Source organism: Dioscorea cayenensis, chromosome 18 (assembly GCF_009730915.1).
Source record: "Dioscorea cayenensis subsp. rotundata cultivar TDr96_F1 chromosome 18, TDr96_F1_v2_PseudoChromosome.rev07_lg8_w22 25.fasta, whole genome shotgun sequence".
Classification (NCBI taxonomy): domain Eukaryota; kingdom Viridiplantae; phylum Streptophyta; class Magnoliopsida; order Dioscoreales; family Dioscoreaceae; genus Dioscorea; species Dioscorea cayenensis.
In genome coordinates this window covers 19,346,528-19,374,167 of record NC_052488.1, presented here as the reverse complement: position 1 = coordinate 19,374,167, position 27,640 = coordinate 19,346,528, and the positions used below count along the sequence as shown (strand labels likewise).

General features: G+C 35.8%; 2 protein-coding genes across 4 annotated transcripts; one reads left to right on the top strand and one right to left on the bottom strand.

The window, feature by feature from the left end:
* Positions 1 to 220: 220 nt before the first annotated feature.
* Positions 221 to 10,300, top strand: LOC120282884. Its single transcript, XM_039289716.1, has 10 exons — positions 221 to 569; positions 1,953 to 1,996; positions 2,570 to 2,696; positions 3,428 to 3,554; positions 4,079 to 4,629; positions 5,629 to 5,938; positions 6,215 to 6,479; positions 6,718 to 6,810; positions 8,909 to 9,358; positions 9,835 to 10,300. Exons 1-10 carry the CDS (start codon positions 221 to 223, stop codon positions 10,150 to 10,152), a joined length of 2,634 nt encoding a protein of 877 aa, XP_039145650.1. The 3' UTR covers positions 10,153 to 10,300.
* Positions 10,301 to 11,728: 1,428 nt separating this feature from the next.
* Positions 11,729 to 25,687, bottom strand: LOC120281639 (ubiquitin carboxyl-terminal hydrolase 26). 3 transcript variants are annotated; one of them, XM_039288328.1, is made up of 19 exons: positions 25,437 to 25,687; positions 24,081 to 24,206; positions 22,785 to 22,825; positions 22,607 to 22,690; positions 21,932 to 22,528; positions 21,436 to 21,691; positions 20,552 to 21,282; positions 18,678 to 18,786; positions 17,833 to 18,011; positions 16,504 to 16,788; positions 16,220 to 16,427; positions 15,389 to 15,460; positions 14,781 to 15,014; positions 14,153 to 14,416; positions 14,023 to 14,061; positions 13,202 to 13,343; positions 13,011 to 13,096; positions 12,867 to 12,901; positions 11,729 to 12,038 (listed from the first exon to the last, which is right to left on the bottom strand). In XM_039288328.1, the coding sequence occupies exons 4-18, from the start codon at positions 22,684 to 22,686 to the stop codon at positions 12,893 to 12,895; spliced, it is 3,291 nt and encodes a 1,096-aa protein (XP_039144262.1). In that variant the 5' UTR covers positions 22,687 to 22,690; positions 22,785 to 22,825; positions 24,081 to 24,206; positions 25,437 to 25,687; the 3' UTR covers positions 11,729 to 12,038; positions 12,867 to 12,892. The 3 variants fall into 3 exon arrangements, with proteins under 3 accessions (XP_039144262.1, XP_039144263.1, XP_039144264.1); XM_039288329.1 differs by having other exon boundaries at positions 22,785 to 22,815; XM_039288330.1 differs by lacking the exon at positions 14,023 to 14,061.
* Positions 25,688 to 27,640: the final 1,953 nt, after the last annotated feature.

Here is a 27,640-nt window from a genome sequence, read left to right as displayed (position 1 = left end):
AATTTTCTTTAAAATAAACTGAGAATTTAGCTCTGAAGCCAAACTAATTAATTAACCATGATTTCAAAAATTTTAATAGCAAAAAAGCAAAAAATAAAAATAAAAATAAAAATAAAAATAAAATAGGAAAAAATCTAAGTATCACTCTCGCTTAAAAAATGAGGGTAATTGTAATTAAAGCATACGTCAGGGGGGTATTAGAAAAAAAAACCCTTCATTAATGCTATTCAAAACGCAGCCGTCAATAGTAGACCTTTCAAACTACCGTCTTCTCTCAAAACCCTCGCTTTTCGCTTATCGCTCCTCGTTCTCGTATCATCGTCGGCGCCGCCTCTTGGGTTCCGGTATCTGCCGGCGTTCTCGGCGGAGGATCACTCCTTCGGTGCGGAAAGAGATGCTATTGGGCCCTAGCGTAGACGGAGATAGCCGTCCGATATCGTTGCGTGTTCGAAGGGCAATCCAAAGCATCAGGGAGATCGTCGGCGACCACTCCGAATCCGACATCTACCAAGCGCTCCGGGAGTCCGACATGGACCCTAACGAGACCGCCCAGAAGCTCCTCAACCAAGGCAAGCTGTTTCTCTGTTTGGCTCATGTTGGTGCTAGTGTTACTAGGGATTTGGAACTCGGATTGGTATTATATCTAATGCTTGTTTTGTTTGCAGTTTTTTTATTCTTGAATTGTTGTTTTCTTGATGTTTCGATGATCTGCAGTATGGTTTTTGCCCTTTTTCTCATTTTTAACTGGTGACTTCAATGTAGACTGTCATTTGCTTTGCTATATTAATGGACATGTACTTGTTAGTGGGCAATTTGTATGAAAACGTCTGGCCAACGGCGTGTCTAGTATGTGTGCTTGAGAGTTCATGATATGTAGGCAGTCTCTTGGTTGTGCGGTGCAAGTGATTTTAGTTTTGATTTTGATGGAATGTCTAGTAGGATAATATCGGAGTGAGAGTTTGTATCCAATTTTTTATGGGTCCGGTGTGGGCTTACAACTCTAGATTGGTTTCCAATGTCTATACACCTGGTACCTAGAGTTCTGTGCCCGAGAGCAAGACTTACTACAGAGTTATACCACAATGAGAGATAAAAAAACTACTGAGAAGAGTGAGAGACATCAACCAGCTTAGCTATGAAGAAACTAATGAGCACTTCTTGGGGTCCTGTTTGGTTTTATGTCTTCGGGAATCCTTGCTGAATATTTTGTTTGACAGTTTTGGATTGTCTTTTATGTCTTTGGGAGTGATTCTTAAAATTCCTTGTTCCTTTGCGAGTAAAAGGAGTCTGGCCGGCTAGAGAATGAAGCTTTTGCCACACAGCATATGAGTTGGATTTATGTGTCATGCGTGCTTGTGCTGCTTCCTAAGAGCAGTGTGTCTACTGACGTCACCGTGGCAGCTTGGCTTACTTGAAATAATCATAGTTTGTCCATGTTGAATCACTGCATCTTGACGATCCAACATGGATTGATTGGCAACTACTCATGTCTAGTCTAAATTAGACATATATATTTTATTTGAATGCTCACTTAATGATCCTTAGTATCGTCAGTTTTAACACGTCCTATGAAGTTTTTCTATGTGGTGTTCATTACATAAACTGAAATGTTTTTGATAAGTAGTGAATTTCTGCACATGTTTTGGTCATTCTTTTCTTTTTGGACCAAAAGGTATATCTGTGTTACTTTGGTAATTTTCCTTTTTGGTAGATTATGATGTCTGTGAATGCTGATTTTGAAAGGCATCTCTAGGTTGTTGTCTTTCATCTATCTTTAGACATAGATTATGGTGTGGATGCATGCAGATTTTAGATGGGAGTAACATGCATTGACTTTTTTTCTGTAGTTGTTTTGATATTAAATTATTGTCCATTTTTTGTTGTTCTTTTGCTGTCTTATTTTTTAGCTCATGATTTGTTTATTTTGAGCATTTCATGTTTGAATCTTGCAGATCCATTTCTTGAAGTAAGAAGGAAAAGGGACAAGAAAAGAGAGGTGAGTGTGATGATAAAACTTTAGATGTTCTTTTGAAATTTCATGGTTCCTGTGTGGTGTAAATGTGACAAAATCATCACTTTAATTACTTTCACTGTTGTCTCAGTTCTTAGTGTGCCATTGGTATTTCTTTGCTAAGCTACCTATACAACCATGTGTTTTATGATCTATGGGTTGTCTGTTTTTTTTTTCTTGGTTGAAAGTACTTGTTGGAGAAGCAAGATTCAAATGTTTAAGTTTAGAATGATTAGGAAGAAAGGAGTACTGTGCTTATATGGCTGCATGTCCGGAATAGTGTTTGCCTTCAAGCTTCACATAAGCATAATAAGGATAACACACATACATGTTCAAGGTGCTCAAAAAACTACATCTGTCCCCATAAAATCTATCTTTAGTTGATGAATAGGTAATTTTAGTTTCCCCACTCCTTTTAGAACATGGCATACGTTTTTCATCTCTAGGCACTAGGTATAATTATTGGCACCATACACTCAGTAGACACAGTTAAGTTGGTAATTAATTTATACTATATGGATCGAGTTACTATTTGACTTAGACATCTCATGCTTTCAGATTACAGATAATAGGAGATATCCGGAGGCAAGAAAGAGCATAGAACCCAGTATGAAATGGTCGACACCTCAGACATCACAGGGTCAAAATGTTCAAAGAAACAATTATGTTCGAACTGGCCTATCAGGTAATGGACCGGTAACATGGTTAATTTGCAACATTAAGTATATAAACAACTGCACTTTTAATTTCTTGATTGTTGTTATAATTTTCCTATTAAATATCTTACTTGCTTGAGTCAGGTTAAATTTTTTGTTTGCTTTTATAAATGATGTGGTTGCTTACAGATTTTATTATGCGCTCCTTGTGATGGTGTACCAACAAAAAAGAATATAAACTTGGACTTTTTTGCATCTTCTCAATATTTTAGTATAACATATGAAACATCTTGGACTTTATGCTGAGTTCAATTGTTTCTTTGATAGCTCTTGGGTTCTTTTATGATATTTACCTCTTTTCTTGCCTTCATAGTGTGAGATATAGTTGTTGTCTTTGAATTGAATGCTTTGCTTGACTTCATCTTATCACACCCGTGATTCAAAAAACTATCTCATTATACATAATCACCAACTTCTATATAAAACTGTCCTTGCATGTGTGTTCATCTATTTGATGTCGTGGAGGCAATCTCTGGTCAGCTGTCCTCTTGTACTGCCAAAACCCCTCTTTTCTGTCTGTATACCATTCCAAACTATTTATTCAGGCACTGCCATTCCACTTTATGCAGTTTAAACAGGGAATCAATGGATACATTTCTTGTGACAATATCTATATCATGTAGCTCATGATTGTGTGTTCGCATAATATTTCAATACCTAGTATAATGATCTTCTGATATTTTAGTATGTCTAAATGCAGGAATCAGCCAAAAATTCCGTGTTGTGAGAGACAATCGAGTAAGTCAAAGTGGCAGTGGTAACAATACGTCAGAATCGGTACAGCATTTAGCTCCTGACATCAAGAAAGTGGCATTAAATGACCAAAGGTATTTGTCTTTTGCTATGCCTTAATTGTTTGGTCTTGATGAAGTTTCTATCTACTTATAGGCATTTGACGGCAAATTTTTTTTATACTTATAGCCATTTTAATTATTCAGGCATGTATATATTTGGTTTCATGTACCTTCTTTTGTGATGTGATTTATGCTATTTTCAACTGTATCCATTCCCCTTTTCAGAAGATGTGTGTTTAAGCAAAATGTTAATATACACCAAAATTGCTTCCATTTCTCAATGGAGATGTTTTAGCGAAGTTTGATTTTCTTCCATTTTTGCTAATTAGGCTAATCATTCCTACATGGTATGTGCAAGGTCTTATGGGTATTCTAATTGATATGTTTTACAATGAGACTGGTGCTCTTTCTGATGTTAGCAATGTCATCCATCTGGTAGTGTTTGCACATTTCTTTATTTCTTGAAGATAATTTAGATGTATCTGCAGTATTTTGTATCTATGACTTCTGTGTAGCCCCATTGGTATTTTTACTGAACAAAGGCGTGCATCTGCCAGAAATGCAGGAGGTAATATGCCACCTCTAGCTGTGAATGTGTCTTTTGACAAAGTTACTAAACAGGCAGGTGAGGCAAATGCAAGTGAGAGTTACCTGCCTCAATCATCTGAAGGAAATCAGAGAACAATTAATATAACAACTTCACAAGTTGAGTCAATGAATGAAAATAATTCTAGAACAAATTCTGCGACATTGTTATCAACCATCTCTCTTTCATCTTCATGCCCAGTCCATGTTCCATCTGATTCTGAGGCGTCTAAAACCATAGGGACCATTCGGTGTGAAGCTGGAGTAATGTGTGTTCAGGGACATACTTCTGCTCACCTGCCATCAACTTCTTCTAATAAGCCTTTCTCAAGACGGCTATTAGGGAAGGATAAATTTAGTTCTTCAGGATTTTCTGTGCACTTTGCTTCTCTGTATAAGAACAATAAACCTTTTCAGAGACATGCATCAGAGCCTATCACATCTGGTTTGATTGTCCACAGAACAAGTTCCCGCAGTCACTACACTGGCAAGCCTTCCCAGCAATCCATGGGTCCTTATAAAGGTGTGTTTCTCATGGTTTACTGAATCATTGTCCTGTTAAACACTTAAACCTGTTGGCTAACAATTTTTTTTCCTTATATTTATATTCCATGTGGAAATTGTAAATTCATGTGCTTATTGATGCTCTCTATGAACTAATTCGATAATATGCACAAACTATCTACTAATTCAATGATACGATGCTAACTTAAATTACCATATTAGATTTAGTATTTACTTAAGGATGCTATAAGGTTTTACTTTCAAACAGAAATATAGGTAACTTCACTGCATTTCTTTCTTTCTTTTTTTCATTTTTTGGAAATACTGGTGAAAGGTGCAAGACACTCATTGACATCACTTCACACTAATCATGCATTTGTCCCTATAAAAAAAATTCTACTTGGTGCATTTTTTTCGGTTTTAAAAATTTTGTATCTGGTTCCTCCCATAATGGGTTTGTCTCTTCATCCAATTATCATGTCGTGTTTTTTTTTCCATCTGGCTGATTATGTTAATTTTCATTTTAATATGGTTGAAGAGTTGGTAATGCACAATCTTAAAACCAAATAAAAGCATAGCTCACAAGTAGGGAAGCCTCTAAATTTAGAAGTTGAAATTTTTGACAAGCAGAATGAAATCTTTCTATATCAATATAATTGGTGCATCAAGTCATCAGCACCTTAACTTGGCTATATTCTTCTATGATAATCTGATAACTTTTTAGCAAATACACTCTTGTAAAGTAGTGTAGTTGCTTTTTTTTAAAAAATAAAGTCTGTAATGACATTCACAACTCTTTCTAAAGTCATTTATTGCTAGAAGTGGTAGGAGGATGAAATGGTGCACTGTCATCTCCTTCATCATTGGTGGGATTTTACTTGCGAAGAAAACACAGTTAGATAATTAATTTTTCTTTTCACACACTTAGATACACTTTTAATCCACACTTATTTAAACCTTTAAACCTTAAAATGTGGGGCAGTTATTATTATATAATTCAGTTTGTACGATTATTCAGCTACGCAGGTCTGGAGGCCAAGATCAGGTCAGAAACCAGTCAAAACCAATGGTGTTATGGCAGCGGCAAGTTCAGCATCCTCCACATCTTGTGTAGATGATAATAGTTGCTCGAATGATGTCGTCTTGACTGGCTTATCAGAGAAACTAACTCAGATTAATGTTTCTGGAGATGAGCGTGTGATCATACCTCAACATCTTAGGGTTCCAGAGTCTCTGATGAATGTGCTGACATTTGGCAGTTTTGCAGCTGAGACCCTTTCACATCAACCATTGGAAAATGCAAAGTTAGATGAGAAGTCTACTCGAAGGTTATACTTATTCCTGACCTGGCCATTTCCTTATTTAATTATTTTTTCTGATGCATTGAGTGATTTGAATCAACTACTAATTATTAATACTATCTTTCCTTAAGTTACACTGTCCATTCTCCTATGTCTAAGCACTCCATCTTATATATATGTTTCCCTGTTTAGACAATTGAACATCAATTTGAAAACAATGAATTGCAATGAAGTGCACAGTTTTGTGCTGGGTTATTGACTGTAAGATGCTTCATATAAGTGGTTGCTTTATTTCTGTGGCAGTTTAACATCAACCCAAGTTACCACCAGGAAAGATAATTCCCAAGCTGAACAAGGAGACCCTGTGGATTGTGAAGCTGGACCTTGCCAGTCAGATCCCCCCTCTCCAGTTGAAGAACCTGAAAATTCCTCGCCTCAAAATGTTGAATCTTATAATTCACAAAATATTGAAAGTTATGCAGATATTGGGCTGGTCGAAAGCAACAGCCCACTATATGATCTGCCAACAGATCAGCAAGTCCATCATTCAACCATGGCAAACTTTATGGTATGTTCACACATGCTTTGATTTCCATGTGAAAATGAAGATGGGTTTGTTAGAATCTGTGTGGGGTGAAAGATCAGTGAAGTGTGAGAATAAAATGAATGCACATTGGTTTTTCTTTCCATATGCAGAAACATGTGGTCAATTTTCTATTTTATCAATCAAGGTTTGTTGTGCCATTGAAAATTGGAAACAGAAGATCATATAATCTAATACATATTTCCTGTTTGGTCAATGTCAGGCGTATGACCCACACACTGATTACGATGCAGCATTTCTGGGTACATCATTGGAAGACAGTCCACATGACCAGGGCTTTGTATTGACATCTGAGGTATATACCTGTAATGTGTTCAATTTGCTCTCCAATTCTTGCTTATTATCTCTTTTGAACAAGATAGAATATTGATAGGCCGGCACATAATATAAACAGCCAAGGACAGGCATGTTGATTGCATGTAGATTGTATGTGAAAGTGTTTAGAATGTCTGTAAAATACACACAAGCGGAAGCTGGTTGTATGTTGGAATTTTGAGCAAGTAATAAAATGTGTGGACTTCTAACCATGTTTTGTATATTTCTTTGCCAAAATGAACACCGAATCTGATCTGTTTTGGCATGTTGGTTGGAGACAATTATGAGCTTATGACAATTAGTGTGTTTAAAGTTGGTGACATGGATATCATGGGGCAAGGTTACTCTTGCCATGCTGCCATCAATGAAATGCCATTCTCTGGTTGGAGCAGCAGTAATGGTTGCACAATCCTTCTTGGCATTTTGTGAGGCAGGGTTATTGTAGACGTGCCTGAGATTTGAGAGCCACTAGTCTAAATAGGATTTTGAGTTAAAGTTGAGCATTGTTGAATGATTGGCAGCAATCGTAATCTATATGACCCACCTAATGAATTTTCATGATAAAAGGAGTCAATGAACATATGTTTTTATGCGTATTTATCAATGAATCAGTACATAGGTAAAGTATTTGCTATGTGATAAGGAGAAACATAGTAAACAAGCAAACCTTCTTTGCTTTGTACTAATTGGAGACCATAATTAGGTTTGAATTATCTGATGTGGGCACAGCAAAATAAAGGATCAACGGCTCATACAATTTATATGGGACAAGTTTAACCTCGGGAAATTCAACCATGCAGGCATGCCCAAATACAACTGTAAGACAGGTGTGCAGTACCTACAAATTTCAATACATTAATAAAGAGTCACAGAAAGAGTCACAGAATTTTCTGTGACTTGGAAAGAAGAGAAATATGAAGCTGAAGATTGTTGATGACTTGTTTCCACTGAGTTTTTTTTAGAATCCTCTTATGATTAAGTTAGGAGTTGAAGCTTGGAATCCGATGGTTCTATTTCCTGTCAGGATTTGCACTGCATATTCAACTTAGTCTAATGCTACACATCTTTTGCCTTTTATTTCATAACCAGCGAACTTGATGCCCTTCAAGGTTCTTGTGAATACATAATGATGTTAATAGGTGCCTACAGAGAAGATGGCCCCAGCTTGAATGTTGATATTAGTTTCAGTAACCGTGATAAGCTTGAATGTACACTTATAAGGTTTGACTGTGGGGCATAATATTTGAGCTTCTAAGGTTTCTTGGTAGGAACACACAGATACCACTACTCCCCTATGCAGCCATTTGGATTGTTGGGAAATTGTTCAATCATACAATGTTTAGTATGGAAAAGTAGTTTCATGATATCAAGAACGCCAATTTATGGGGGCCTTGTTTGCTATTTTTACTGAAAATTTCATTATGGAATTTTTTTTGTTAGGTCATAAAGTATCAGAATCTATGTTCATCTAAAGCCCGGTTGGACTCTAAGTAGCAGTACCCTTCATAGTTTTGTACTGCAGAATTGTTCAGAAATGGTCAAATAATGATGATGCTTAAACACACCATTTGCCTACTTAGCCACACATATGAAAAGCTTTATCGTCTTGTTCTTGGTTATTGTTTCATTAGCTCTTACTTAATGTACACATGCACAACTCATGCATACTGGGGTTCAATGTCTTGCTAACTAGAAACCATCGTTAAAGGTTCTATTCTTAAAGCTTTCCTGAATATTGGTTATTTTTTTTAAAAAAAATGGAAGCATCTGAGCTACTTAAAACCACTGTCATCATCATTGCCGTCTGTTAGGCCTCTTTTCCACCTCAGTTGATTTCTCCAGCAGAGCCCAACATAGAATCCAACCAATTACTTGATGTATGCTCTCAGCTCATTCAGACTTTTCTATGGTTGTTTCATAAGAGTATAATCTTTATCTTGTGTTTACATTGCAGACATGTTGCCAAGTAAACTTCTTCTTTTAGGTGTTTTAGATTCAAGTTCATTCTTATTACTGTATACATTCATATTATATTATATATCTACAAGTTTGATTGCAATAAAACCTTTTTGCTGCAGGTTTTGAGCTCACATGATATAGGCAGTAACCCTTTGTCCGTCTCAACCATGATTCAGCAACCAATACAACAACAGCCTGTTACACAAGTATACCCTCCAGTTCAGGTCTCACACTATCCAAACTTTATACCGTACCGCCATGTATTGTCTCCAGTATACATGCCATCCATGCAAAACTTTTCCAGCAACTCCGCTTTTCCCCACCCTTCAAGCTGCAATGGGTACATGCTGATGCCTGGTGCAGGTTCACACTTGACATCAGGTGGTATGAAGTATGCAGCCTCACATTATAAATTGGTTCCTTCTGGAAGCGCCACAGGTTTTGGGAATTATACAAACACTGCTGGGTTCACCATCAGCACATCTGGCACAGTTGGCACTGCAATTGGCCTTGATGACATGTCACGAATCAAATACAAAGATAACAGTATCTACATTCCTAACCCTCAGGTACAACACTCTCTTTCCTTCAGCTCTAGTAAATTTTTTTGAAGTATGAATTGTTAAAAAAGAAACTGAAGTCATCATGAGCTTTGTTATGTGGAATATTGATACAATGGACTTGTGAGATTGATATTATGCCTTGCATTTAGCAGGTACTAAAACCGCCAAAGGAAATTGCTATGGTAGTATTTATTAATGATCTTGAAATTATGACTTTCCATCTTTTACAATCCTGAGACTGTATAAAAGAAATCAACAGCTATCATTATGCATTTAATCTATCTTCTTTTGATTTGATCATACTAGTTGGCCACCATGTTTTTTAATTTTGTACAAAACTTCATGTTCTGATGCCTATCACATAGTTGTAGCTAATAAAAGATCTGCTACAATCTTTATTCGTAATAGAAACTTCAGCTATTTGCATAGAATTTCATTTATTTGTGACTGTCACAAATATTAATGAGTCTGATTGCCAACAGGCCGACCTCTCTGATATATGGGTTCAGACACAAAGGGAGATCACTGGCTTGCAATCAACTCCATTCTATAATGTTCAAGGACAAGCACCACCAAGTTTCATGGCAACTCATGCTGGCCATGCTTCTTACAATGCTCCAGCTCAATCTCCTCACTTACAATTTCAGGGTTTATATTCCCCACAGGCTCATCCTCATCACTTGGTCCATCCTCAGGGCCTTGGTGGCAACATTGGAGTTGGTGTTGCAGCTCCAGCGCCTCAACTTGGAAGTTACCAGCAGTCTCAGGTCAGTCACCTGAATTGGGCTCCCAACTTTTGAGGGCACAAGGTATATTTTTCCAGTTGCAGTTGGTTTATCCTGTGTTGATATAATTGGCTGTAGCAGTTAATCAAGCTTCATCTCTTTTTAGTGTAAATGACACTATGTCTATTTTATATTGGTTAATGGAAGTTATTTTACAGCAAGATTACACTGCATTCCCCTAGGCCTGGATAAATACAGCAAGAACCCCTTACTGAAGAATCTCCAGTATACCATTTTATAAACCCTTAAGAAGTGATTCTCCAGGTGTTTCTTTATTCAAACCTTTCATGAATTTTTGATCTTTGGGTAAATAATGTCATGTATAAACACTTTATGTATGTATATAAGTTCTAAGTTGTTTTGTCGCTTAAACGGTATATGGTGTTGTTTTGCTCGAGTGGTCTAAGTTGGGTAGAGTGGAGGAGGCGTTGAAGCTCTTGAACATGATGAGGGGCAAAAAAAGTAATCCCACATGTTTTGGTTGTTAATACAGTGATGAGGGTAGTATCGGGAAGGGATCGGTACTATTAAGGGGTGTGCTGGGAGGAAGCCGCCTGCCAAATTTTGTGAGCTACAAATGGTTTGGTTCTTTACCTTTTGTAAAAGGAAGTGTAGAGTGTGAGCAGCAGTAGAGCTCTGAGAGAGATGGTGAAGAAAGGGCTCAGGCTGGATGAGACTAGTGCATGGTATAATAATGATGGTGCATTGTAGGAATAGGGGGGCTTGGGAAGGTGTAGGGATACTTTAAGGAAATGAAAGAGTAGGGGTTTGTGATTAGTTTGGGAGGGCTTGAGGTGCTGGTTAAGTGGCTTTGCTACAGTGGGAAAGAAGGTGAGGCTGTGAAGGTGTTTTTGAGGAGTTGAGCAGAAGATGGTGCAATGGCTTGGTTGATCTGTAGAGACTTAAGAGAATCTTAGCTTTTTAGAGAAGCATTTGGGAAAATGGAATCAGATATTCCAATGCATTTAAACGGGATTGCGCTCGAGATTACCTTTCAGAGTTCATCTTGTGCACACTTATATGAAATTTCACAAATAATTCTGAATTATACCTTCAATGTTTATTTTAGTTTTAAAGGATCCAAGCAATGTCACCTTTTAGTTTTGAACCATTTTGTGTTTACTGTGTTTTTACCTTAAATCACTGCAACAATTTTGTATAATTCAAACCCTTCAAGTTACTGTGATAAACTTCTAGTTCAGCACCATATGCTGATGGCTGCTTTCACCTTTGATTTGCATATAAATTCCGATTCATAGAAATATAAAGCCGCATTTTCGGTGGTCAAGCATGGATTATATTTGTACATGATATGCGAGCAATCACAACATACACACAAATAAAGACCAAGGCAAAAATGAGGTTCAAAGTGATATACCTGAGCTTTTCTCATGCTCCTGGTTCACCAATTTTACTAGAATTTTTATCTCCAAAAGTTTGAACAAAGGGCACAATACTGCACACTGATGTAAACATATCAAAAATTGAGGCCATGGGATAACCACATTACCTCCAAATCAAAGATAGAAGCCCACTGGATGCAATCATTCAATAATCAGCTTTCCAAAATCAACGACATCTCTTTGATCACTTTTTCTTTCTATTTTTTTGGGATGAAACCTTCAACTAATCGAGCATGGGCAGGCATCTGACTATAAAGAGCTATCAAAGTATGGTACAGTACAAGCTGGGAACCCTATCTATAGGCACCACAAAACACTGCTCCATGGATGAAAAAGGGTTCTTCTATTACATAGACGGAGCATAACTCGGTTTACGTATATCTACAAGGAGAACAAAGGTTGGCATGTATACAAAAGAAGCTCCAATTTTGTATGAAAACCATTAAGGTACACCCACGCTGATTTTGAAAAACTCCACCCAACATTACTAACGAAAACCTGCGCAAAGATAAAATATTCACATTAGTTTCGACATCAGTTCTTTCATCAACAAATGAAAGTATACCATTAATATTGCTGATCAAATGGATCACTGGTTTGGTGGAAGAACTACTAATTATAGTGATAAAGGGCAAGGTAGTGAAAATTAATAGTTAAGTGATAGATGTGAAGCCTGATTTACAGCTGATGCCACTGGAGTTATGCTAAGTCAATAGTGGAAGAATTAAGTTCTGGAGTAATGAGAGGTAAATACGTGCGCAAAAAGCAAACGATAGAATAGCATCTAAGTCTCATGGTTCACTTGAACAGGGTTTAGAAAGACATTTCCTAATTCCCTGTATGTACAATTTCAGTTTTCCACCAAATATCAGATTATCAAGATGAATAAACCATTCTAAAATTAAGAGCTGAATCAGAGATGTCATTATTGTAGTATGCAGCACTTTAATAAAGCAGATGCAATTAGAAACATGGTATAGAAGATAAATAGTAAAATTTTAAGAGTTTGAGGAAATTGTTTAGAACTCAAGGTGAAATGAGCCATGATAATAAAATATCCACAGCAAGATAACATAAAAAATGGTGAATGTGAATTAAGAAATGAGCAACATAACAGATATCAGACTAGCTAGCCACAGCATTCTCTTTATTCTAAAGCATGTTCAAGGCCATTCTAAATGTATATGCAAATATAATCAGTTTCTTGTCATGTACGAGCCATCTAGAAGAAGTTATGAATGATACTTCTTTAGAATATAAATTTAGAGTAAATAAATCAATGAGAACTCAATGTGATACACAAAAAACTTTCCCCCCAAGCAATACCTTAGTACAAAAACTCAGCTGCAAAATCATGTATCCTGCAATTAAAAAAAAAAAGGAAAAAAAAATTACTGAAGGCTTAGGTTACTAGCCTGCCCTGATCACAATATCAAAGAACATGCCTATTAAAGAATTGTCTTAGAGTACCTGAATGTACACATCTGATATAAGTAGAGTCCCACGAAAACCTTCTTCAACCAGTTGTGCCTCTGTTTTTTGTTCCGAAAGTTCATCTGGGAATTCATATTAATGATTTCAACATGTTGAACAAGAGTGCTTACCTACAATCTAACTAGTAGTGTTACTTTTAGTTGATTAGCATGATGATGCTTCCTTACCAGCTATATCACGATTCTCATGGATCTCGGTGTCTCTAACCCAAAGAACATCTCCGGGAAAAATATTTTTATCCGCAAGAGTAGCAGTATCACCCTCAATCTCTACAGAGCCTTTATGAAGCTTTTGGTTTTCCTTCACAACCTATCAGATGGCCAGAAGTAACTGTAATCAATATTTAATGCCTAAAAAACATATATTTACTAGAAAAGAACAGGTTGCAATGTCATAAGCTATAAGTATGCAGACAAAACACATGTCTTCAAAAGTTTCATCCCTTGATTTTCCAGGAAACTATATGATTTTTTACCTCTTATCATTTGCCCATGCTTTGGTTCAAAGCAGCATCTCTATTATCAAGTCAATTTAGCATGAGACAGAGAGTTCAGCTACTAACTAGCTCAAGGCAAAAGAGGTCACATTTTTTATTTCAGATACAAGTAGGATAACAAAATGTAAATAGCAAATAGAGTATGTCTGTAGTTATGGGATCATAAGGGAGCCAAAACCAAGCACTATTAAGTATACACAACTGTCACAGTCAATAGAAGATATAGATTATCATTGTCATGTTTCAATTAACGTAAGTGGATAGGCCAACCACAGGTTGTTTGCTCTTAGACCAACACCCATATGAGCCGCCTTGCTAGAAGAAATGGATTCAGTTTCAAGTATTGCCAGAGAAATATGGCACAACCATGGCTATAAAATGTAAAGCCACTAAGATGAATATACAAATAAATGCCACATGTCTTTAAAAAAGAAAATAAAAGAAAAGAAAGCAAGTAGCCAGAACTGAACTGTGGTCCAAACTTGCACTTACATTTGTAGGTTTTCTCAAGGAATCGATCACCCATGTAGTCTCAGAATATATGCAAGAATTAGTTCTATGAAGACCACTTCAAATGAAATTATTAGAGCAAGTAAAAATGAATTCTATTAACATTGCTTACCCCAAAAGCTTCCCATATCATCATCTTGAGCTGGTAAATAGATGTGGTGGCAGAGACATTGAGATTGATTGAGTTGCCAAATGATGTTTTCCTTGATCTCTTAGAAGTGCGACGATCTGGCTCAGAGGCAGCACATGATGCTTCTAAAATTGAACGAGGAACTTCCTTGCCACGGACTAGGTGAACACATATGTCTCCTTCAGAGTAGTTGAGCTTTCGCATTAATTCACAACTTTCTTTTTCTCCGATGCAGGATTCACATATCTAGCAAAAAAGTGCACAAACTCAATGAGATCATATGGAAAGAGGTGAAAAAACAACAATTAAAAAAAAAATGTTCATAAGAGACAAATAACAGAATAGTTCAAGAATAGTTACTGGTGATACAAGCACATACTTGGAAATATGACTCTCAAACTGATCCATTGAGCATAACTTAGATTATTGAACAGATGAATGAAAACATTTACATAAATTAGTTATCTTCACAATCCATAAGAATAGTGGGAACAAATGGTTGCAAAGGCAATGTCCAACAGGGTACAGTAAGACAGATTTAGAAACCTGAATTAATTGACTACTATCAGATACAGGAAATTTTAGAATGTGAGAAAGAAATAGCTCAAACCTCTGGAATGGTTATGATAAAAGGTTCTCTAGCCTCTAGCTCATCATTTGATTCATCAATTGAATGCTTCAAGTCTTCATCTGATATTGGCGTCTCTTTGCAAGATCCAAGTAATCCACTTGATGAGCTGTTGGTTAAAGTAATTTCAGCACTTATGCCTTTTGTCTCTGGAAGATTCCACTCTTCACAAAATAGCTTCCAATCACTCTCTGGAATAATGGTCAGCCCATCAGTCTGAATTTCACATTAAAAGTGTGAATTAGTTTCCATACAGGCAAGAGAAAAGCTAGCATTGCAACTGTACTAACAGTACAACAAACAAACAAACAAGTGCCTCAAGAAATAGCATCTGATATCACAAGCATCCCTAATTTGAAGAGAATACCTTTCTCAACTATTTTGTGAACATAACCAGATTAAACATCCAACAGCACAAGCTTGAAAATAGCAGATAAATATAATTTCAGTAAATAAGTATTGAATTTCTAAAAGCTGAAGTAGAAGAGACAATAACTAATAATATTTAGTATAAAAGTATTAGGTCACATGTTTGATCAATGTCAGGCAAAAATAAGTAATCAAAATTTATGAGAAAACAATCTACTTACAGTTGAGACCCTCTGATTAATCACCCCACGTTTGCAAACCAACTCAAGAGGCTTTTCCAGTAACCGTGAGTGCTGATACATGATAAATGTATTTTAATAAGAATATACACATGGATAAACATTGGTAAGATCTGAGCTTGAAAATCCACTCTAAAGTAGAAAAATTCCACAACACAGTAAAGTATGCACAAAAAAGAGAATTAATTATTTGAGGGTGGTAGTTTCAATGAAGACAAGAATAAAATTAATAATTCATTAGAAGAATCCTAAGTAATTTGTAACTGCCGAGATAGTAACAACCATGGTGAATCTTTTCAGTTAGAGTTGATCTTTCTTCTTTGTCCAAACCCATAATTGGTGCTTGCGTTCTTTGCTCCTTTTATTTTATTTTATTTTTTTATCTATTTGTTTAGTTTTTTTGGATTGCTGAATCTAAACATTCGTAATTTGTGTAAGGTTTAACCCATTGTTAGAATGCCACACACCATAAGCCTCAACCTATTTGGTTGTAATGTTAAAGGGATTGCAACTTCTTTGCTTATACCTGTATTAGCCATTTAGCAGATGACTGACAAAGACCAAAATAGGCTTTACCTAAAGATAGCATCAAACGGTAATTCTCAATATTTTAAATACATTTCACAAAAGGTGACTGATGATGGCAAGCAGTCAGGATAGGGATCCGGAGTTCAAATATCATATGCCTTTACTTTTTTAATACTACAATACACTATGCTCATCAGTACCCTTCTAAGCAGAAAGGCACTTGCTTTAATAAATAAATTTCTTTCTGTTCAATTATAGAGACTATAGCCAGCTCAAAAAGCATACCTGCTTACAGATAAGTGAGTCTATAATCACTTCTAAACTTTCAGGTTCTAGGGAATAAGACGTATTTTTCCCAGTTGCATTCAAATATGCTCTCCATTTAGCTAACCACCAAGAGGGAATCAAGAAGTACTTGCTACCAGGATTGAGTGCAAAACTTTTCCCTTGTATTAACTTTTCATGATTCTGCCGTTGTCGAAGTTTAGCTGCTCTGCAACACAAACAAGTTATCAAGCTGACTCCTGAAGGGATGTCGGTCTCAAATTAAAGCTTGTAATCAGAAATACCTAATACTACCCTCCAAGCAGGCAACCTCTGACAGGTCCCGGCTACAAATTTCACATGGAACAGAATCAGAAGGGAAGGCAAAGCAACCCAATAAATCATCAGGGTTTACTGAACAAGCAGTTTCATAGAAGAACAGCCAGAGACTTTCAGGCACCACCACTCGCTTTGCCCCAGCAGCTTGCTCAGGAAGAAGGTCACCATGGGGGCATCTCAGTGAAGACGTTGGTCCAGCATCAGCGTCAGAAGGACAATCAGCATTTTTCCTTCGCAGCCAGTGCACCAACCTAAAAATAAACCAAGAATTGCAGACATGATTATTTTGTCTTGCCAAGCATATAGCAATATTTCATTGTGCAGCGAAGTGGCACACACGCATGTGCACACACAGATACCAATCATATAAGCAAATAAAGTTCAGCCCTTCAAGGGGCAAGCTAGGGTGCCTGGCCTTGCCCAAATCATGTTCAGCACCAAAGGGCAATAGAATTAGGGGATCTGGGCAGTTAATTAGCTAAATTAACAAAAATGAACAGATATCCACAGTAATTTATTTCCACTTATCCACAAAATGGAAATGCATGAGTAGTACAACAGAGCAAAAATTGATTGTCTTAAAAGAACATAACAAATCATTTAAATGAACTAAATTCAAGCAAGTATGTAATACTTGTACAAATCTGAATGCATATCAAGAAAGCTTAGTTCTTTCAATTAACTGTATAGCAGTAAAATGCTTCCAATTTGTAGTTCATCATCCAAATTTTCTCCAAAGCAGGTTGACTTTCTCCAAATATCTAAAAACCTCGCAGGATGAAATTAGTGCCATTATTGCTCATTTTGGGCAATTCTAAGATCACTGAAAAAATGCAAGCTGTTGATTATAAAAACATAATATACATAAATATAAAAAAATGTTTAAATATCACACAATCTGCCTGAAATTATATGGCCAATGTTTCTACTCAAATGTAAGTTCTCAGCCTATTAGTTATCTTCCTTCCAGGTTCTCAATGATTGAAACCTTACAAGACCTTTATTTTGGATTTAATGCTTCAGTTATGTTTGGCAACTGCATCGATAATCAAACATAATGTGCATTTGAATGATCAATCTATGTGATTTCTAAAATCAGACGCAAAGCAAATAACAAAAAGATGCAGCAGAAAGTAGATTATCATGACATATTTATCAATTTGCAAAATATGGAACCGTAAAACAGTAAATAAAATGTTGTGAAGAGAGATTATTGCAGCACAAATGTAAAGCTTTAAAATAGCATACAGAAGTTATCTACATCTTAATTTATTTATATTTGGCAAAACACATACCATGTCTTGGACACAAAATATGAAGAATTGGGTTGATTTCCAGCAAGGCAAGCCTCTGCTAGTTCCCTGAAGGAAGCCCTTCGTTCTCTGTAATCATCTGCCGAAACTGAGGTCCCAGCCCTTTCTTTGATACAATCAATGCAGTAGTCACCATTGGTCAAAGTCGGACCGCCACCATACTGTCATTTTAAAAACAAGAACAAGAGAGTCACAAATAAAAATTGCCATGGGAAGCCCATAAATCTAAAGCTTCTCAACCATAAAAGCGCAATTTAATACTAGAAAACTCATATGCCTACAACCAACGCATACAAGGAATAAAAAGAAAATATTGGTACATAAAAGGAACAAGTAATAAGATATGGTTCATAATTATGCAGCTAATTAGCATAACTCATGAAAATTTGACAAAACAATAAAAACAAAAGGCCAAAAAGGAGAAGTAAATTCAAATAAACAGACCGAAAAAGGTTTGACCATGATCAAATTTGAAAAAAAATCATCATTGTGGCATTAATATAATATAATGGTGAATGTCGACTTCTAGAATACAAAATAGAAGAGCATAGATGATTATGGCCATAAAATTTTCAACAATATATATTAAGGATCTTTTAAAAATTCATGTAGAAAATATAATCGCAATAACAAATTTTCACCTTGTTCTTCTCTCAAACAATGAGAATGGGAAATATATATATATATATATATATATATATAGAAGCTAAAACTACAAGGTCACCAACAGATTTTCACACCTTATCTACCAGGAGATAATGAAATACAACAAAATATTTAGGAAAATTGCAAACTAACAAGCAGACCTATCTAATATAAACACATACCTTGGAGAGCAATTTCTGCCAGATGGTTTTCGACAATCGCTTCATTTGAGTGACCTTTGTAATTGGAACTTTTCCATGTGAACACTGAATCACACTATTGTCAATGGAGCTGCAAGAACCAGTGAAATGTCATGCTAAGAGTGACCAGCGGACTCCCCCATTTACTGATAAAACAAAGGCAGAATCTTATGACAGCACATTAGACGAGAAACAGGGGCATGAGAACATTGCCCATGAAGTTTGTTTTTCCTCTTCCATCCAGCAACTATCTACTAAACAACATAACCAATATGAAAGGCAAATCATAAAGCACCGTATGCAAAGGCAAATCAATTTCTTGGAATAACAATAACTCTAGTTTTCAGATTGATAGTTCTAACATTATAAATGTACTCTGCAATCTGCATTACACAATGTGAGAAATAGCTTTGCTAGTCAAATTCATGAAGAAAATTGATGCCTCCAAAAAATTTCACAAAGGTGTCGAAAGGTACAAACATACTCATATTATCATATAATATTGACATATCAGCAAGCACTTTGGAAAATCTACAAGAATTAGCTATATTCATAACAGTAGCAATCGTGAACTTGTTCCATGATCATCCAAAGTTCAACATAACATGTCTCACTAAAAAATATGCTATGACCCTGATATACAAACTGTATCTTGTGATACTTAATTACATAGATCAACATCATTCAGAACCATAATGCATCAAACATACATGAAATCATGACAAAAAAGACTCAATACTTGAAAAATCCTCATCTATAAACAGATATTGGATGCTAAATCAAAAGGAAAAATTATCTCAAACTCAACAAGCTAAATAGTGATGTTCGTAAGATCAAAATATGATCTTTATTAATAGCTAAATAATAGCATTTTGCTCATTTACAAAAGAACATTATAAAGCATGCTACTATACCTAATGAACATAATCATTTTGTATGCATCTGCGCATCTTTATAAATTTAATTCTTAATCACATAGTTTAATTAGTTTTATTTGCAGAAAGTAGAACAATAATCTTCAAAATGTCTGTAGATATGCTAATTAGAGGCATAAACAAGATAGCTCAATGAATACTGCATTATTCAATGCAAAAGTTTAAAATAATCTCATTTTAGACTCAGCCCCAAGAATTTAAGAACATGTTAAAATATTGCTTGCAACTGATTCTACAGATATGTGCCATGTGAATATTCTTAAACACTCACCTTGTTATTGTTGATGGTTCGGTTCATTTAGAAAATATTGAACCTAAAAGAACTACACTTTCCTGAAAAGTTCCGAGTGTATTACCAACAGAAGAAAAACTTGAATGAAACAGACCAATTGGATAACTTTGTGTTTCTCATAAACCTAAATTGCACAATGATTTGTATTTCTATGCATGTAAAGAAATGGCAGATGGATCATATGCTGTGCCATGTCAAGCTCTTATAGATATCAAGCGCTTCTTTAGAAAGACATAAGTGAAGAACAAAAGATTTGAGAAGCATGATGAATAAGAGATACGCTTTTATTAAAATTGTGTCATGTAGAAGGATAGGAGATGTCAACTACATCAAAAATTAGGCTATTGAATACATTTCAATTTAGTGGATTAAATAGACCATGCAATGTTTCCTAATGTAACACCTGTACCAAGTAACTCATGCCTCTAGAAAATTGAAACATAATTCCGATTACCCAACATAGCTAGATACCTGAGCATGCATATTTCATAGAATCATAAACACATCAAATAAGAAATATTAATATATTTTGCGAATATTCAGAAGAAAAAGGACAGTACCTACACTGCAAACTAACAATAAAATATTTTATAAAAGTAAAGGAAATAAATTCTTTTTAAAAAACTTACGAAGGTGCAATAGTATCAGACCATTGACGAAGCCACTCAGTTGAAATCCAGCAGTATGGCTCTTCAAGTGGCTTAACGGGAGCTTCAGAAAGAAATGATTTAACCTCTTCCCGCCGTTCTGATATATAAGCAACCTGGCTGTCCTTTTTTGCCTGATATTCTTTGCAAGCAGTGTCATATGATGTATTTAACTCTTGTATTTCTTCTGACAAATGAAGGGGAAGAGCAGAGCTCTTTGCGTTCAAACCCATATCATCAACCCTACAAGTCCTATGAGATTTCACCTCACAACCATTGATGTTTATGCGATTATACATCAACATATACGCATCAGTGGAAGAGAAGATCTCCTCATGGGCAAACAAATTGGAACCAGAAACTGACAACCGGCCAGTATCCGCATGGCCACCATTGACAACATGTTCATCCTTTACAGGACAATCAACCGATTGCAATGTCTCAAGTTTCTTAGACGACTTTGAGGAGTTCTCCCCGAATGGGTGGAAACCTAACTTAGAAACATGTTCATCATCAAATTCCCACCACTGGCCACTATTTTCATCCTTAATATGTGCCACATAATGTCCACTATTTACAGCGGTACCCTTGTGAATCAGTATGGCTGACAGTTCATAAATTAGATCTGATTCTGGAGGGTTCTGTGCTTTCTTTCCCATATCTATGATTCTAGGAAAACTGAATGCCGAAGTAATTTTTTTCTTTGTCGTTGTCTGCAGGAGACAAACAAGTGGATAATTAAAGACAAGTACAACATGTGAAAACAGATATGACTATAGCCTACTTTTTACTATCAAAATACTGTATGTAAGAAAATCTAGAAATTAGAGCAAGGAAGATTTATTCATCAACATGGGAGAGATTACCTTTGGGAGAAAAACATAGCGTTTTAGCTGGAAATTAAGCACTGGAGGAAGTGATCGAAGTTTTATACAACGAGTAGCATCAACTCGCATGCCACATGATTCACAGAAATACTGATTTTCCCCATGCAGCTGTTCCAAACTAAGATAATCATCTAGACTTTCATCTAGGCTGTTTAAGCCTTTGATGTTCAGCTCAAGTTCATAAAAGTCTTCAGTCTTTGAAGATGCTTCAGAATCTTTTCCACAAACTGAGCACCTTCAAAAGAAAAAAAAAATCCACAGGATAAAATATCTACAATTCAGAAAATTAAAGATCACCAGACAACAAATTCAATGTGAATTAGATTAAAGGTAACCAATAACAGCCTGAAACAATGACAAGTGTTGCATCATAAATCTTATGAAGCATCGCTCCAACTGCCCTATTAAAGAATAAGGGGTATAACATTCAAGCATAAATTATTGTACTGCCCCAATCCACATAAACTTTCCCTACCTGGTCAAATTTGATACACTTCCACGAAATAAATCTTGCACAATTGTTTTAGCAGTAGAGCCTTTAGATTGATTAAGAGAATGTTCGAGCAAGGAAAGAAATAATGTGAGGAATTCATGGCTATCCTGTTGAACACCATTGTCCAACTCTAACGTCTTGATGAATGGAGCAGAATCGATAAAAGCCATTTTGCTTGAGTGCAGCTGCGCAAAAAGCCGTGCAAGCTGGTCTAAAACAGGATGACGCTTCAAAATTTCCGGTTCAACAGAAAAAATGCCTGCCCTGAATAATGTGTTCATATAAAGACACTGAAGTATGCTGTTGGCATAGCAGGTTGCTCCCAGATTAGTTAATCCTGCAGGTGTATCATTTGAAGAACGAAGATCCTTAGAAGGATCTGGACCAAGGGAAACAATAAGGTCTGACATCTTTTGCCATAAACCAGTCTTTCTGGTTCCATTTGGTGGTGGAATAAGCCCACAAAAGCAATTAGGAGAGTCTTTTAAATTCACACGACAACCATGACAAGTTGGCTTCCAAAGAGAATACAGCTGAGATATATCACTTTCAGATAACTCACCAGTCAAGTGAATTTTCCTGCAAATAGACAAGAAAAGTTTGAGGTTGAGGTGATGAAGATCAACACCTGGGCCAGTAAAACTGAAAATAGCAGACCTCAGAATTTCAGAAGAGGGATCGTCAGTAGTCTCAGTTCTATGCCTTTTGTTCTTACTGCGAGTGTTTGGTCTACTCATTATGCTGCAAAATAAACATCAAAGTTGCCATACAAAAACAGTCTCATATAATTGAAAACAAACGAATCAGCTACAACCACTAGAGTAATTGTCCTTACTTAATTAATCCACTCAAATTAGACAAGCTCCCTGGATGACCCTGCGAAGAAGAATTAAGACCACAATAAACTAGAACCAAAGTAAAATTCCATACAACACATTGAGAAAAGAATAACCATTTCAATCGAATACATAATTGGATATTTTGATCAGCTCATTCGTTATAGATTTCACATAATATGTAATATTTGTGTTGGCCCAGTCAAGCAAAGAGGCCAAACTACCAAAGCGAGCATGCTAACTCTAAACTAAGATAACTAGATAGTACAGGATACGCCAAGCCATCTTATTCATGTATCTACCGACTACGAGCAAAAAAAACTGAGATATAACCAGGAAAAAAAAGAAATCAGAGTGTGATTGTTGATAAACACAACATTAAGCAACAAATAGGCATTCCATCAAATCAGAAGGCCAATGGTCACTACAGACACTTGTCCATGATTCCCATTTTAAATATATGCAACTAGCATCAATTTAAACTTCAAATGCAATATGGAAGACTTCAGTTCTAAATGAAATTGACATTTTTCATTCAGGAAGAATTTCTGTTGGACAAGTTGTAAATTAGGAAAATGCTATTTCTTCAAGGAAACATATAGAGATAAACAGGAAAAAAGCATCAGGCAAAAGTCCTTGTATATATATATGCATATATATATATATATATAAATTTATAAACAGATTTTTATAGGCATTTTATTGTATTGTTGTGGTTGTCAATAAGGTTGCACTTACATGTGTTATCAATGAGTTATATAACACAAAAAATTAAGGAGGCAATACCAACTATCCAAGATCAAAAGAGAAAACAAATAAGACTCACAACATCTTAACTCTAAAATCTTTTTTTTTTACTCACCATCAAGAATTCCTTCAATAATTGAATCATTCAAAACACAAGCTTGAAATCCATATCCTCTAAAGTTGATCATGCAAACAACCACACAAACAGAAAAAATTGTTTGTGCCCCATCTATTTATCACCATTTACCCAAGCAAGATTCCTTAGTGATATTGATCATTTTCTTTCTCATAATATTTTTAAGTGGTGTTACAGAATATGGTACTGACCAAAGGACAAGATATGTATGAAATATATGCTGTCATTTGTTTCTAGTTTTTTATCATGATATTGAATGTGATTCTTGTTTTTCCTAGACTCCATGTCATCTATCAATGCAAACCTGTTTTATAACGTTAAATAGTGCCGTATAAAAACTTTCCAATTTTTATTAATTTTACAACCAAATGCAAGGAAGCCATTTTATGCAGATAGAAAATAAGAACCGTACCTTATTGATGTTAGTGGAAGATCAACTAGGCTTTTGTTATGTCAAAGAAGTTCTCTTTTCCATTAATCCATCTTTGCTATGCCCATTCATTACTTCTTGCTCAATGAGCTCTTTGTTCTTGATATCCTGATTCCCAGAAAATATATGAAACTTCAGCAAATGTTGAACACTATTTAACTGAAGCACAATAAACCAAGATAAGTCCATAATCTATGTCCATAGAGTACATTGGACATGCAAACTATGTTGCTTGCTGTGGTAGCTTAGCTACTACCATTGTCAATTTCATTGTAGATTTATCCGAATGACTAGGAGTCGGTTCCTTAAAAGATAACGTGAAACTTTTCATTAGCCTTCAAATATTAAGCAAAAGATTCTGAACAAATACTGATAGCATTTATCAGAAAAGAAGAGGAATAGTTGACATGATAACCTCTGCAAAAGATCAGGAGATCTTGTCAATCATGTCACAAACATCATAAATATTACTTCCAAAATTTAAATCACTAAACAGAGTAATCTTTAGAAAGTAACCGGTATCTCAGGTTCTTCAAGAGTGCTCTCAACTTCCATAGGAGTGAAGATCAAGTCGTCCAATCAAGAAAGAAAAAAAAGAAAACCATGCAACAAATAGCTTGAACATAAGAATCCACCTAATGTGATCAGATAAATTTTCTACTAGATCTTAAAAGAATTAGCATATTGGGCTCACTGATAAATTGGGATCCCAAATCAATAATTTGATTAAGTACCTCGCTTATGGTTGTTTTAATTTGTCCACAAATTTAAACCAAAACACATACCTTAGGTAGTAGGACATAAGAAGAGTTATAATGCAAGTTAGTAACAACAAAGTATTGCGATTTTAAAACCCTAATCCACTACAAAGAGTCATTTCCCATTAACAAAAGATTACGTTTTTTTTTTCTTTTTGACAGGACAAGACCTCAAAAGCCGATTATTCAGCCCAACAAAAGATCAAAAAGCTCACTAGTTTTAAACGCTGTTTTGTGTTACCTCTTTCCAATGAGGCACCTGCATGATTCTTGAAACAATCTTTCAAGTTTTTCCTACTCTCAAGCCTTCCAACAAAGGCAAACAAGGATCTAACAAAGCGAAACAGTCCAGTTTCCCCCAAAAATAAAAAATAAACCCTAAGACAAAAACTTTCCACAATCGAAAAACAACCTAGATTAAACCAAGCAAGATCGCAACCCAAATTCAAGAACACCACACCCCGACATCGAAACCGCCATCCAAATCAATCAAACCAAGAACAAACGAAATCTAGATCAAACCCCCCAAAGAGAAACCACAATGAAGCAAAGGATGAGGACGAGGTGGTGAAGTGAGTACCCCAGCAGTCGATGTTCGGCACTACAAAACGAGCTGGCGATGAGGGGCGATTGTCCGGCGGAGAAAAGCGGGGCAGCAGTGACGAAAGGGATGCTGTGCGCCGGCAGCGATAGAGGCCTGAAGGATGCGGAGAGACGAGCTCAGCAGCGAGGTAGAAGAAGGTGGAAGGTCCTCTCCCCAAGAAGAGGAGCAGAACTCGCAAGGACACGCGCTCGAGAGGCCTCAGGGCCTTTTGGAGAAATGTGAAAACAGTTGAGAAAACCAAACAAAATGGCTTTAATTTTTTTTTTCTTTTATAATTTCTTCATTTAGGGGGGTTTCGTTTTTTTGCACATACACCCTTGAATATCCCTTTTATTATCACAAGTTTCCAATTTTATTTAATTAATTAATGGAAAATAAATATTTATGGGTTTTTTTTATTTTTTTTTATTTTTATTTACCCACTTTATAATGTTGATGATGGAGTCGGATGGACCATGGTACTGCTGGTTTTAAATTAAAAATTAATTATATATCTCGTTTATTTTGATGCAATGTACATATACTCTTGAACTTATCAATATTTGCTGGACTATCTCCTTTGTTAAGTAATTTCCAATTTTGATTAAGTAATGGAAAATAAATATTTATGATTTTTTATTTTTTATTTTTATTTTATTTTATTTTTAAACCCCTTTATAATGTATATAATGGATTAGATGTGGGCAACGGCCATCCGACAACCCGGCTCAGTCCGTGCCCGGCTTGGGACTGGCTAGCCGAATCAGTGACCCGGCGGGCCAGGCCAACAACCCGTAACCGGCCCGTCATGGAGACGGGCTCGTTACGGGTTGGGCTTGCCCTAACCTGTGGCCAGGCGGATTGGTCCGTCGGGTCAACTCGTCGGGCCAAACACGGCTTAGAACCGGGTTGCAACCTGACCCGGCCCGCCGGGCCCAACCAGTTTTTTGAATTTTCTGAATTTTTTCCTATATTTTTTTTAATTTTCTGAATTTTTTAATTTTTTTAATCAGGTGCCCAACTAGCCCCGACCCGCCGGGTTGACCAGCTGACCTAACCCGCCGGCCCGGCCTGGCCCACCAGGTCAACATGGAAGCCAGGACGATTATGGGCCCGGTTTCCTGTGACCCAGACCTGCCGGGTTCGATGGGCCAACCCGGCCCGGCGGGTTCTACACCCAGCTGGGCAGGGTCCGAGTTTGTGGGCCGGTGAACCGCAACCCGGCGGGCCGTTTAATCGGCCCGTACCCACCTCTAAATGGACCATGGCACTGCTGGTTTTAAATTAAAAACTAATTATATATCTCTTTTATTTTGATTCAAGTTTTTTGCACATGCACCCTTAAACTTATCTATATGTCCGTGAATATTCCCTTTATTAAAAAGTTTCCAATTTTAATTAATTAATGGAAAATAAATATTTATGGTATTTTTTTATATTTTTATATTTATTTTATTTTTTAACTCCCTGTATAATGTATACTCCAGATTGACCATGGTACTGCTGGTTTTAAATTAAAAATTAAAATATATCTCGTTTATTTTGATGCAACATTTTTTGCACATACACCCTTGATCTTATCAATATTTCCGTGAATACCCCTTTATTAAGAAGTTTTTAATTTTACTTAATTAATGGAAAATAAATATTTATGGTTATTTTATTTTATTTTTTTACCCGCCATATAATGTATATGATGGTACTGTTCATTTTAAATTAAAACTTCATGCTTTTAGTTAAAATTAATTATATATCCTTCTTTTATTTTGATGCAATGTTTTTTGCGCATACACTCTTGAGCTTATCTATATTTCAGTGAATATTTCCATTATTAAGAAGTTTCCAATTTTACTTAATAAATGGAAAAAAAAAATTTATGGTTATTATTTTTATTTTTTAGAACCGCCTCATAATGTATATGATGGTACTGTTGGTTTTGAATTAAAAATTAATTATATATCTCTTTTATTTCATACAACGTTTTTTGCACATACATCAATGAACTTATCAATATTTCCAGGAATATCACCTTTATTAAGAAGTTCCCAATTTTAATTAATTAATATTTATGATTTTTATTTTTATTTTTTACCGGACTTTATAATGTATATAATGGTACTGATGGTTTTAAATTAAAAAAAAACTTATTTTTTGTTAAAATTAATTATATATCTCACTTTTATTTTGATGCAACGTTTTTT

Bases quoted from the DNA above. Each gene is read 5' to 3' on its own strand.
- LOC120282884 (XM_039289716.1), top strand. From the start codon at position 221: ATGCTATTCAAAACGCAGCCGTCAATAGTAGACCTTTCAAACTACCGT. The intron at 1,997-2,569 runs GTGAGTGTGATG...TCATGCTTTCAG, and splicing joins AAAGGGACAAGAAAAGAGAG to ATTACAGATAATAGGAGATA. The intron at 2,697-3,427 runs GTAATGGACCGG...GTCTAAATGCAG, and splicing joins TGTTCGAACTGGCCTATCAG to GAATCAGCCAAAAATTCCGT.
- LOC120281639 (XM_039288328.1), bottom strand. From the start codon at position 22,686: ATGAGTAGACCAAACACTCGCAGTAAGAACAAAAGGCATAGAACTGAG. The intron at 15,461-16,219 runs GTATGCTTTTTG...ATCATGTATCAG, and splicing joins ACTCACTTATCTGTAAGCAG to CACTCACGGTTACTGGAAAA. The intron at 15,015-15,388 runs GTAAGTAGATTG...TGTGAAATTCAG, and splicing joins TTAATCAGAGGGTCTCAACT to ACTGATGGGCTGACCATTAT.